Raw genomic sequence first — 13,821 nt, 5'->3', positions numbered from 1 at the left:
GAGAGAGTAATGTGTTGAGACTGTCTGGATGATGTACATGACAGAACCCCGTTAAGGCCTCTATGTAAACTCTTAAGATTCTGGCAGGTGGGTGCAGAGGTCTACTCGTCTTGCGGCCACTCAGGACAAGCCTCATATGTATGTTCCCTTGTTTATTAAACCTGCCACCTACCAATGTGGAGTGGTCTGCCTCTTTCTTTGGTTTCACCCTGCCTCCATGTATGGGGGCCAGTTTCAGATTTCACCCAGGGAACTCCCGAGATTTCGAAACAACAAAGGTGGGACCTTCATTTGGGGATTAGTATCCTTGTGAGATGAAGAGAGGGATTGCTGTCTCTCTCTCCAAGCATGAACAAAGAAACCACATTAGCACACAGCATGATAGCCATAGTGACTGCCTGCCAGCAAGAGAAGAGGCCTCAGAATGAAACCTGTCTTGCCAGCACCTTGATCTTGAGCTTCCCGGCTTCCAGAACTGTGAGAAATAATTTCCTGTTGTTTAAGACACCTAGTTTAAGGTATTTTGTTATGACAGCATAAACAGACTAAGACAGATTTTGGTAATGAATAAAGACTTGGATCATTCTACCAGGTAAGGAATTCCGACCAGCTGAGGTGCATGCTAAAGAAAAAGGGAGTACAGAATGAGTAGTGGAAGAAGGTAAGTATAAATACCAGCTATGACCACATGACCAGTTACAGAAACAAGGACTTGTTGTTGTTGTATTTCCTCCTCATTTTGTCATGAATGTATACTATACATATATATATGGCAAATGTCTATGTTTTCTTCATTCTCTTATTCTCTTATCCTGTATCATAAGATGTACTGACTTTATGTCATGGTATTTAAGTATTGTTAATGTTACATCCTGGCATTTAAGTTATAGTATATCAAGGAGAAGAGTAAACATCACTCATGGATTTTGCATCTTCTTCTGGGGACAGAGCTTGTGCATTTTCAGTTGTATAAAGGATAGTGCATCATATTAAGCAGAATTATGACCTGTTGTCTTTATCTGGAGATTAAGTCTGACTTAAGGAGATGCATATTGGTGCCAAGTTGACAAGGGATGAACTTGGGATGGTTAATTTTATTCTTCAACTTGCTTGGGCTACGGGGTGCCCAGATGTTTGGTTAAATATTACTCTGGCTATGTCTGCGGGGGTGTTTCCCAATGAGAGTAGCAATTACATTAGTAAACTGAGTAAAGCAGACCGCCCTCTCGAATGTGGGTGGTCCTCATCAAATTCTTTGAAAGCCTGAGTAAAACAACAGCCTGAGCAAGAGACAATTTGTTCTCTCTCTGCCTTTTGTCTTTAAGCAGGGACATCCATCAATATTCACCTGCCTTTGGATTTTGACTGGAATTTCTACTGTGGGAGGTCAGAATTTGCCATCCACCCCAAATGTGTCTCTTTGACTTGATTATTTTCAAGAAAAAAAAGACTCTGCAAGAAACTTTGGCAGTCCCCCTAACTGCCTAAAAGAATTTAAGATAAAAGGCTTGTTCCAGGAAGGAGCTATCACTGTGGGTTACTATAGTGTAATATGAACTAGGTGTGACAGACAGGGAGGAACCTAACAAGGGCTTTTAATCTTCTCCATCTCTCCTTGTCTTTGCAAGGCATGGGCAACATTTGTTTATCAAACATTTGTTTTTCCATCTGCATGTGAATTGCCTTCCTCCCTTTTGAAGTCCAAAACCACTACCCCCAACATCCTCCTTTGTCTTTAGCTGGTGATAGTATTTAAGGTGGTGGCTTTGGCCATTCTGTTGAGTTACTCAGTTTTCCTGGGTTTCTCCCATGTATGCATGTCATTAAACTTTGATTTTCTCCTGTTATTCTGTCTGATGTCAACTTAATTCTTCGACCAGCCAGATGGACCTAGAGGGTGAAGGAATAGTTCTTCCCTGTCTACACCACCATCAGCTCCCTGGACTTTGCAGCCTCCATAATCTTGGGAGCCAATTTCATATAATAAATTTCTTTAGATAGATAGATAGATGTTGATACTGATATATAGATAGGTATTATAGATATAAATATATAGAACCTATTGGTTCTGTTTCTCTGGAGAACCTTGACTAAGATCAGAGCACAGCTCTATTCCAAGCAGAATTTGTAGCATAACACCATTATTCCATCAGTTCTGCTATGTTCCCTACATATCCTTGCTTGCTTTCCCTCCGTTACACCTCTTCTTTCCTTGCATGGGATGCATATCATATTACTAACTGCCAGAGTCCAGGAGAATGAAGTCAGATGAAGTATGACAGTTTCCAACACAGTCCCTTGTACACAGTGTCCACTAACAAATGTGTGAGCACACAGTAGATGCTCGATAAGATTTGCTTAAATGAATAAATGTATGTTATTTCCCAAGTGCTATCTTTCTCAGACACTATTGCCATCGCTTCTCTCAATTTACTAAAGATCAGAAAATAATGTGATCTTTTGGGGAGATAATGGGTGATCTTCACTGAAACCAACTGTGTTTGTATTGAGATATGATGGTTGGGTATCAGAAGCTTGTGTGTGGTGTGCTTGCTTTTCCTAGCTTAGTGCTGCTGGGAGTGGGGTCTGGAGGAATTACCATAACCCTTACCAGGGATCTTGTTAAAAATGCAAATTCAGGGGCCGGCCAGGTGGTGCAGCAGTTAAGTTTGCACGTTCCACTTCTCAGCAGCCCGGGGTTTGCTGGTTCGGATCCCGGGTGTGGACATGGCACCGCTTGGTAAGCCATGCTGTGGTATGTGTTTCACATATAAAGTAGAGAAGGATGGGTATGGACGTTAGCTCAGGGCCAGTCTTCCTTAGAGAAAAAAGAGGAGGATTGGCAGCAGATGTTAGCTCAGGGCTAATCTTCCTCAAAAAGAAAAAATGCCAATTCATAGGTCCACCAAAACTTGTAGAATCATAATTTCCTAGATCCCAAGAACCTGGGATCTCTAAGAGATTTGTATGTACATTACATTTTGAGAAGCAACATTTAGCTAAATGGTTCTTAACCCTGGTTTCCCATTGAGTGACTTGGGTAGTTTAAAGAAATACCATCACCCCAGAAATGATGTCACTCAGTTGGTGGTGGGGTCTAGCATCTCAACGTTTGCTGCACATTAGAATTAGAATTATCTGGAGAATTAACAACCCCAATGGCCAGACCTCACTCAGGCCCCACTAAACTTGTATCCTCCTCCTTAAGTGTGTCATCCCAGGGTTTGCACACAACATCCGAAGTTCACCATCTTCCTTCTCATGGTTGGTTTTCTTTTACATCCTGCTTCCTGATTTTCCTTATGGAACTATTTTCTTTGTGCAAATCTAGAACTCTGAATGTAAATGACCCCAACAGACCTGATATTGGTAGCTTTTCATTTACCTTGAGGAGATTGTACTCTGATCTCACATCTCCTTAGGTTTTTTATTATTATTATTGTTTGTAGTAGCGTTAGTGTTAATGTCACTATGATGGGCATCTCTATTGTTATTGTTGTAATTCATTCTTAGTATTACACTATTATGGATTTTCTTTTTTGCATGTTGTTATACAACATTGAATAGAGTTTCCCTGTTTATGAAGAGTGTCCAGTTTACTGGAGACCATTACAGAGGGTTCCCCAAAAGGTCTACATACATACACACTGATGCTCCTGGATTCCAGCTGTACCCCTTGGCCCTCTCTTGTAAGACAAGCCTACTCTATCATTCCAAGGCCCCTCTGGAGGCATGTACCTGCCTGTGCTGTGAGTGGAGCCCCTTATAGGATGCCCTTAGTCTTAGCCAGTGAACAGAAGCCCCAACTAAGACCCTGCATTAAGCCCCAGCATTGCCTCAGCCTTGACTGCCTGGATGCCCCCTGCCAGCTGTTCCTCACAGAACCCTGAGAGTCCAGACATCTTTCTCCTACATATCTCAGCAGGGGCTAAAGGAAGGCATCATCAACAGTTGTTCCCTGACCAGCAGGGGGCGAAACAGGCCAACACGAGTGGCCTGTCCATCAGGACATGGACTTCTTGATGACTCAGAACATTCTGCACTTGCTCAGGCTGGAGGGTCACCATCTCCATGCCTTCTAGTGCAGTGCCAGCATTTCCAGGACACCAGAAGGTACTTAGAATATTCCCAGAGACTAGGGGGACCTTGGATGCACATGTGCCTCAAGTGTTGAGATGGCAGTTTCTGGGCTGTGAGCCAACATGGAAAATTCTAAGGAGGCACATGCTTGTGTAGATAATCTGTCCATAATTTCCAGGAGAGAAAGAGCAGTTCCTACAACCGTGAGTAGAATTAGAAAACTTTGTGATGGCTCTGGCAGTTCAAGGACTCCCTCGCTGAGTCATCAAGGCCAGAACAAGAGGTTGATGGCACCTCCAGGGGACTTGCAAATTTTAGGGGCTCAGGAAAATCAAGGGCCAGCATCCCTCTGGACTCCATGACATCACGAACCATTCCCTGCCTACAGAGGGGTCTCAGGCATGCCATCATTTACAACTTGTCCATGCCTGCAGCAACAGATCCTTTGCCCCTGAGTTGACTTAGAAAATTCTCTGGTGACTCTGATGGGCCAAGGACACTTTCACTGGGGTTTGCAGGCCAGCAAAGGTGGTTGCTGGGTCCTCGAGAATACTGCTAAATATGTCCAGAGGCTCTGGTCATACGAGGACACCCAGGAGAGAGAGTGAGAACCTGGGAGCAGCTGCATGTATGCATGTCTATAATCACCTTCAGTAAATCAAACAGCCTTCATAAATAGAGAGACTATTCAATGTTACATAACCACCACAAAAATGATCCGAGATAAGAATGGCAATAATAAAAATATAACAACCCAAACTATCATGATGATGCATAAATTAGCATAGATACTAATAATCTTAATAATTATGGTACTATTAAACTAAGGATGCAGAGATTATAGTACAGATTCCTCTAAGTGAATAACAAGCCACTGCTATTGGGCTACATGGGGGTAGTTTGCAGGCCAAGTCCTAGGATTGCACCATGAAATGTTTTCCATGATTGCAAACTTGAGCCACAGGAGGAAAAACGATAAACAATTCTCCAAAGGGCATGGGTGAGCACAGGGACTCATGTATGAACCCCTGGAGGAGAGGAATATTGGGCAGAGGTCGAAGGACACTCAGCAGCTTTCAGTGATTTGGCCAGATGGCTGGTTGGGTGGGGCTCCCTGCAAGGAAGGCAGGGACTCCAGAGCCACATGCATCTCACATTGCAGGCGGAAGCACTGCCTTCATGGAACTATAAACCCACCACTACCTCAGCCCTCTCCACCTGCCTGCCCTCTGCCATCTGATCTGCCAGGGTCCCTATGGTGACGACATCTAGGTTCCTTATCTCTGCCTGCATCAGTCGGAGGGCATGAGCTTCTGTGCTCCTTGGCCAGCAGGGGGCGACACGGGCCGGCAGCAGTGGTTCCTCCAGGTCCCTGGAAGATTCAAGAGAATTCTGGTGTTGCTCAGGAGGGTGGTCACCCTTTCCATGCCTTTCAGTGCAGCTAAAGCCTTCCCTGTATACTCAAGGGGACTTAGACCATTTCCAGAACCTGAGTCATCACAGGACACCTCCATGTGCACCCTTTGTCACAGACGCACAGCAGCTCCTTAGCAAATTTTGAGGGAGCTCTGGTGGGCCTGGGACAGCCTCCCCTACCATTCCAAGTAGGAATCCCTGGTCTGGCCCCCAGAGATGATTTAGAAAAATTGCCCAAGTCTCAGGAGGGTCACAGACGCTATTCGCCATCTTCCCTGCAGTCAGGAGCGGTTTCTGGGCCCCGGAGTTGACTTAGAAAGTTTTGCGGTGACTCTGGCAGGGCAGGGATGGCCTCGCTTTGGCCTGCAGTCTGGGACAAGTGGTCACTGGGCCCTCGAGGGTACTTCTAAATGTTTCCAGAGGCTGAGACTAGAGAGGGATGCTCTCCGCGAATCTCCCCTGCCAGCCTGAGCTCATCCTCGCCTCCAGAGCGGACTTGAACATTTCAGGAAACTCATCAGTTTCAGGAGTTTTGTCAGAGAAAGTGTGTTTCTGGGCCAACTCAGGGACCCAGGAAGCGCTCTTGCCCTCCTGGAAGGCTGGAGAGAGGTTCCTGCCCACCTGAGTCTTTGCAGAATTTTCTATCCTCAGGACCTGATATTTCTGAAATAGATGCAAAGGGACAGCAGTTTACAAAGCCCACCTGAGCCTCTGGAAATGTTCTATGTTTCCTTGGGTACCAGAGAAATGCTGGAGCAGTACTGGAAGGTAAGGAGATTGGGATCTGCCAGCCCTGGCTTGGCTGGGTCTGAAGGATCTTCTTTCAAGATGGCTCACTCAGGGGCCAGCCCCGTGGCCAAGTGGTTTAGTTCGCTCCACTCCAGTGGCCAAGGGTTTCACCGTTTCAGATCCTGGACGTGGACATGGCACCACTCATCAGGCCAGTGTTGAGGCGGCATCCCACATACCACAACTAGAGGCGCTCACAACTAGAATATACAACCATGTACCAGGGAACTTTGGGGAGAAGAAGGTAAAAAAAAGAAAGAAAATTGGCAACAGATGTTAGCTCAGGGGCCAATCTTTAAAAAAAAAAAAGTTGGCTGAGTCATGTGGCTATTAACAAGAGGGCTTTGTTCCTTACCCTGTGGACACTTCCAAAGAAGGCTTGAGTATCTTCATGAAGTGTAAGCTGCTTTGACCCATAGTGAAGGTTTCAAAAACATAAGACTGAAACTGTAATATCTCTTATGACCTAGCCTCAGAACTTACAATCCAACATTTCTGCAAAATCCTGTTCGTTACAGAAGTCAGCCCTCATCGGTATGGAAGGAATCTGCACAAGGGTATAAACACCAGGATGGAGATCCTTAAGAGTCATTTCGGAGGCTGGCTACCAGTTGAACTTCATTTACTATCCCAGATCTTAATAAATGTTGTTACTGTTTACTTAGACATTCAGGTTAAAAATACTGGATTCCTGGGGCCGGCCCCGTGGCCGAGTGGTTATGTTTGTGCACTCCGCTTCGGCGGCCCAGGGTGTCGCCAGTTCGGATCCTGGACGCGGACATGGCACTGCTCATTAGGCCACGTTGAGGTGGCATCCACACATGCCACAACTAGAAGGACCCACAACTAAAATATACAACTATGTACTTGGGGGATTTGGGGAGAAAAAGCAGAAAAAAAAAAGAAGATTGGCAACAGTTGTTAGCTCAGGTGCCAATCTTTAGAAAAAAAAATACTGGATTCCTCATATTCTCTCACCTTCTTTCTATATGTCATTATGCCCCTATAATTTGTATCTCAAACCTTTTCCCTCCCTTTTCTCCTTACACTCACATTGCTTTAGTTTGGAGCCTCATCTAGTCACTGCTACAGTAATAGTCTTCTCCCAAATAGATCGCTTTTGTCAGTTTAATTAATCACCCAGGACAATTCTTGAGTATTCTTTATAAAACTGGAATCTAATTTTGCATGGATTAAGGTGTATGCTTCACTCTCCTGCAATGCATACACATGTGCATGTGTACACACACACACACACACAACTCACACACACACTCTATGTTGTTCACAGTTATAACAGCCCAACATGAGATTTATACTAAGAGAAGAGAATTTAGCATACTCTAATAGTAGAGCCAGAAGGAGAAGCTTGGAGATGATCTAAATCAATATTTTCCGATGTGTATTCCAGAATAAATTTCAGAATGATTACCTGGGAAATCTGTTAAAAATGCAGACTTCTGGCTCCACTCCACCCTAGGAAACTAAAATTTTCTGGAGTGAGTCTAAATGTCTGCATTTGAAAGCAACTTTCCCAGTCAATTTTATGCACAATAATGAAGGAGAGTCCCCCCATCCAGATTCAATAGATCTAAATCTATATAGGTGCTATTGACAATTTTCCAGCCCATGTCAATACCTCTAGTTCATAGCAGGACTAGGGAATTAGAGCTTAATCCAAAACTCATGCTTCCATGTTCAGTGGCATTTCACTGCTCTGCATTGTTTCACTTGATGAGGAGGATTTGAGAGTAAATAACCACATGATTCAAATTCCTCCTCAGCTCTGAGGAGCAAAGCATGGCTGTAGCAAGTAGAAAGCTCACACGTTAGTGGTGGAGGTAAAGATACGTTGAGCAAACATACACTGTGGTAAGCACTATACCATGAGCAAAACACTGGAGGCCTTCAGGCCAGGAGTGAGTGGAGGGATTAATTATTAGTAGAGCTATAAAGCCTGGGAAGTATTCACTAACAAAATGTCTAGTCGCTAACTAAACCGACTGGTTTCTCAGCATAGCCTGACTCATTGTAACTTAATATAAATAGCTCTTTGCTCATAAACTTTAATCTGTTGCCAAGGTGTTTGTAGTTCATGTTCCCATCTAACAATGTTTTCTGGTCAAAACTGTGCACCCACATCCTCCTAATGAACTGAGTGTCCAACAAAACAAGGATTCTCGGTCTCCTTATGAAGGCCGTTCTGTTTGCATAGAACACCTCCATCCACGAATCTCCCTAATGAGGTACAGAAGGGCACTTATTATCCAGACAAAGACATTCCGCTGGCGCTAGAGAACCGCAGACGGAAGTTTTCTCTGCCTCTTGGAAATGCGGCCAAGCTTTCTCCTCTCTTCAGGCAGGAGGATTGCTGTCTTCCTTTATACCATTCTCTTCTTTATGAGCCATGTGCTCCCAGGTAACAAAATAAACTTTACTAAAGCTTTGGTAAGAGTAGAATGCCTGCAGCCTTATGGGGATCCAGTACTCAGAGCAAAGTCACTATCACTCATGCCCTGAGGAAGGGTCTCACAGGAAATCTGGAAGGCTCCCTGGCTGAGAGACCTGCAGCCACCTGACTCCTTAGTTGTCCATAGTAACTCTCAGTTAGAGGAAATGAAGTCAGGGGTGTTTCAAGTGCTTAAAACCTTTGCTCCATCACTAAAGATGAATTTAATTAGGCAAGTTTACTAGCAGTTTCTAGATCTAGATAACAAAAAATGAGGCATTATTCTACTAAATCTTGGTCTCCAAAATGCCTCTACTTACTTTTAGCAAAAGTTAGTATCCTGAGATGCTGGCATAAGAGCTATGCCAAAGCTATAGGAGCCCAGGTAGAGGGATTGCTGAGGGGGTTTCCTTGAAAGCCTACCTCTGAATCTACAAAATCTCCAACCTATTGCCCATTAATACTGTTGGTTCCCCCAGGCTAGATTCTGTCCCTTGAGGGTTCATCCAAACCCCTGGCTTTTCCTCTTCCTTTTCAACATCTAGTCTTCTAAAGGAGAACTTAAACACTGGAGTCAGAGAGGATACCGCAAAGGAGCATAGCCTCCTGCATTCACATGCAAACATGGATCACTGTGTAAGGTACCTGCACAGATATAGGTGGGTGCTTCTCCTTGCTTTTACCAAAGTGACAAGACACCCAAAATAGATCAGGAAATTCCCTATAACTCTTGGACATGTAGATCCAAGGAGGATTAGGCAATTTATTGCTCCATATCAAGTGAAATATCTTCTTATCTTTTCCTGAGAATTCAGGGCCGCAAGAGCTGGGAAGTCATAAATGTGTGAATGTGGACAATCCTCTTACATTTTAAGGAACTCCTGATTGCTTGGCTTTATGTGGTTTCCAAAAGGACACTTCCCAAAATTTCCAGCAGAAAATATAATGAGAGGCGTGTGTATTCTTGGCGAGTCCAGACTTTCCTGTCTAAATCTGTTTTGAAGGACTGCTTACTGCTAATGGGTAGATGGTACTTCAGGTTTGGGAGCAGGGGAAGCTTGTAAGGCAATTCCAACTTTGCTTCAGGAGAACTAATCTGGAAGAAATAGAGGGAAACAATTGAAGTAGGAGAGATTAGAAGTGGGGACACAGTTTATCAGATATTTGTTAAGCATCCACTGTCTTTGAGGCCCTCACTAGGAAGTAGGCTACAAAGAAAAACAGATATGATGGCTCTTGACTCCCAAGTAGTCATAGGCCAGTTACTCTGATTGCTATAGAGTCCAGGGACGAGTCAACAAGCCCCCAAAATAGAGCACTGGCACAAAGATGAAGAAGTTTCATAAGTGAGAGCTACAAGAGCAATAAAATATGACCAACAGAAAGATAAAAGGCAAAAGAAACACAAGGTTTGAAAACTTAAGGCACTTAGTCTTAAAGGATCTGATGGTAGGAACAGGCTCCAGAAGGAAAGTCATGGGATCAGTTCAGTACAAGAGTGTTTCAGGCCATCTATGCAAGGTTTTATCTGTATCTTTCCCTCAGTAACAGTTTGTGTGTGCGTGTTTGTGTGTGCATGTGTGTGCACTTGCATATGTGTGAAGTGTATACACTACCCTACACTTCATAAGGGCTTTGGGATGCATGACAGACTGGTGTGGAACTATACCCCCAGGGTGGGGGTTAATTAAGCTACCCCATCCCATTATGAAGAGCTGATATATCAGAAACTCACTGAATACTTTATGAATTAACTTGAAAATGCTTTTCTCTTTTCTTTCTTTTTCTTTTTTCTTTTTTTTTTTTGGTGGAAGATTAGCCCTGAGCTAACTGCTGCCAATCCTCCTCTTTTTGCTGAGGAAGACTGGCCCTGAGCTAACGTCCGTGCCCATCTTCCTCTACTTTTATATGTGGGACGCCTACCACAGCATGACTTTTGCCAAGCGGTGCCATGTCCGCACCTGGGATCCGAACCGGTGAACCCCAGGCCACCGAGAAGCAGAATGTGCGAACCTAACCGCTGCATCACCGGGCCAGCCCCTCAAATTTTTAAACTTCCAAATTTTGCAAACTAATTCGTTTTTTGCTTTCATTGTCACTCAACCAAAATAAAGAAAAGCAGTACGATGATTAGAAAGCAGAGGCAAAGCATTACTTACAGCCAAAATGGAATGCACCAAGACTAGAGGAGGAAAAACGGGACACTAATAAAGACAGCACAGTCTGCGGGGGTGTGGAGCGGAGCAGGCTCTCTCCTGCTATCCTTTGGTGGCCGTGGGCAGGTTTTCTTTTGGCAGTCTGGGAGAGGAGAGGAGGATATAAAGAGGCAAGAGGAGAAACAGAATGGAGCTGAGGACACACAGCTTCACCTCTGCCCCTCTCCTCTCCCGCACTAAATTGCTAGGTGACTAGGGCACAAGCAGCTTCCTTTCCCTCGGTCTCATTTCCTCATCTGTAAGAAAACTAATTAGATAAGATTAGCTATTGTGTTCATTGCAATTCTAACTTTTGTTTCCCAAGCAAAGAGCAAGAAAGGACAGTGTGCCCACAATATGTAAAAGACAAGATTCACTAGCAAAGAAATGATAGAAACAAAAACATAAGAAAAATCCCTTAATGTGACCTGGATTCTTATACACGCCTGACAGTACATCACGTTTTTACAAAGCTCCTTTGTGATTTGGAAATTGAATGCTCAGTAGTCAGCTGCAGCAAAACGGCACACATAATTCCAAGACGTGAGCCTAGAGTGACAACTAATTTCCACACAAACATACTACAGGATGGAAAATAGCTCAATAGCTCTATGTCAACCTACTCTTCCACAATTATTTACTGCATACCTGTTACATGCCAAGACTTGAGCCAGGTTCTAGGATATACACACAGAGGAAAATAAGATGCGCTTCCTGTCTTCAAGGAACTCTTCAAGAAGTGAGTTCAGGTGGGGAAACATCACCACAGCAGAAGGCCAGAAGTACCAGAATAAAGGGATGCTCATGAGTGATTTATCACCTATCACAAAACAGGTCTATGCTTCACCTCTGTTATCTCAGATGACCCTTCGAGTGGCAGTAGGCCAAAGACAGCCCAAGGTAATTGAGGCCTGTATAGACAATAGTTGAGCTAGTTACAGAGAAAAGGAAGAGATGTACAGCCCAGGGAATGAAAAACTCAGATTCCAGCTGGATTCTACATAGTGTTCAACCCTTAGCATGATCATTGATTTTTTAAAAATACCCTTAATGTTATTTCCCAATTCACATTTTAGGTAAAAATATGATGTTGCATATTTGACCTTCATATCCTTTAACTAATCGCTTGGTGAAGAAGAGTTAAATTCAATTCAATGCATTTGAATTTCAGTTCAATTTGAATCAATAGGCATTTATCGAATGTATAAACGCCCTGTACTGATCTGAAGCTATTCAAGAATTGGCCTTTCTGTTCTGGAACAGAAAAACCTGGAAGTGCTGGTTTTGATATCTCTCTCACTGTCGGCAAACAGCTTAATAAACTCATGGAAAGTGTGCACTTTGTTACATCTGGATACTGCTCAGAATTAAACCACTTCTGAAACTGAGCACCTTGTCATGTGTGGCTCATTCTCAGAACAGTAATATATTAGGACGTAAATCAGATGCCATTCAATGTTTTTAACAGGTATAGATGTTCAGCCCATAAAAAGAACTCCTAGTGTACGCAATGGTTTCTGGAGCAGGATTGCAACCTCAAAGACCAGTGCCAGAGAGATAAGGAGTGAGTGAAGTGTCAGGATGTAAGAAATACTGACGTGGACACTATTTGCATATTGAACATGTAGGAAAATTGTTCCTTTCCCCCAGAAAAATATCTTCTCAAACAATTTCCTTGAAGTATATTATCTTTTTAGATCTATATTTCAGTTCCACTTTTGAAAGATACACGCATACCCACACGCACGCACACACACGCACATATATATCTAAAGAGAGAGAGATTTCTCTTCTCTAAAAAGTTTCTTCCACTCTAGAAAATCAGCAGTAAAAGCTGATATTAATAAAAGCTGATCTCTGCCATCAGTGTTGGGAGACAACAAGGAGTCAGAAAGCCTGGGAGAAGCTAAAGTGTGTATGCCCTAGGACTTCTAAAGGGGGAAGGGCTACCAGCTTACTTAAACGCACCCAATGTTGCCAGATTTTTCAAGAATGCTAAAAAATCCGAGTTTTTGTGTGAAAGCGAATTTTTAAGTCTTGGCTTAAGAAATCAATTAACAACAACAAAAATCCGCACGAGATTGTTTCCAGACACTACCTCGTATAATTCAATAAAAATTCAGGGAGACTAATAAATATTTACAACAACCCTCTTCTCTGTGCAGCCAGAGGCAAATTCAAGGAAGTCTGTGAGCGTCCAAATGGCTCCTGCCGGAAATTTTGCATCGAATCGGAAATCCACGTTGGGAGATGTCTAAATGGCCGCCCATGCTGCCTGCCCATGGGGAATCAACCATGGATCGAACCTACTACGCCCAGGGAGTGTTGAAGTCTTTCTGAAGCATTTTGTTTGGATGTTTTATTCTCTCTCTACCTCCTCTCTGTCTTTTTTCTCATAGGGATCTTATTGAGTCCTCAACAAATAATAAAGCAAAACTAGCAAAAAACCCTCATATTGTATATTTTCACTTGATTGCTGTTTGGTTCCCATCTTTCTAACTGGGTGAGCTCCAGGTTGGGTAGAGGCTCTGTAACATTCCTATAATTTTTGCCTGGCACCACAGCCCTCCCGCCTTCATCTGGGGAAACTACTTCCCTTTCCCCCTGGGAAAATGCACCACTTCATGCCATGCAACCTTGTGTGGTCTCCCACTCTCCCAAGGGGCAGCCCAAGAAGACTTGCAGATAGAGGAAAATTTCTTCTGCATACTTTTCAAAGGCAGTGCTCTGGGCCTGTCCATGGATTTCCAGCTGAGATCCATGGACTTTGTCTAGTTCTCACCTTTTGCTGTGCGTGGTCATTCAGCTTTTCCTTCCATCCCGTAAACCACTGCATTGGCATCCTATGCCTGCTGTAACAAACTACCACAGATTTAGTGGCTTAAAGCAAAA

At 43.6% G+C, this 13,821-nt stretch overlaps 1 protein-coding gene across 1 annotated transcript; it reads left to right on the top strand.

Moving 5' to 3' along the window:
* Positions 1-8,460: 8,460 nt before the first annotated feature.
* On the top strand, positions 8,461-13,376 carry DEFB108B (defensin beta 108B). The gene is made up of 2 exons (XM_070598369.1): positions 8,461-8,704; positions 13,095-13,376. The coding sequence occupies exons 1-2, from the start codon at positions 8,617-8,619 to the stop codon at positions 13,256-13,258; spliced, it is 252 nt and encodes an 83-aa protein (XP_070454470.1). The 5' UTR covers positions 8,461-8,616; the 3' UTR covers positions 13,259-13,376.
* The last annotated feature ends 445 nt before the right edge of the window (positions 13,377-13,821 follow it).

This window comes from Equus przewalskii, chromosome 28, assembly GCF_037783145.1.
Source record: "Equus przewalskii isolate Varuska chromosome 28, EquPr2, whole genome shotgun sequence".
Lineage (NCBI taxonomy): Eukaryota > Metazoa > Chordata > Mammalia > Perissodactyla > Equidae > Equus > Equus przewalskii.
Note: the sequence above shows the minus strand (reverse complement) of the source record. Positions and strands in the feature narration are given on the sequence as shown.

Bases quoted from the DNA above. Each gene is read 5' to 3' on its own strand.
- DEFB108B (XM_070598369.1), top strand. From the start codon at position 8,617: ATGCGGCCAAGCTTTCTCCTCTCTTCAGGCAGGAGGATTGCTGTCTTC. The intron at 8,705-13,094 runs GTAACAAAATAA...TTCTCTGTGCAG, and splicing joins TATGAGCCATGTGCTCCCAG to CCAGAGGCAAATTCAAGGAA.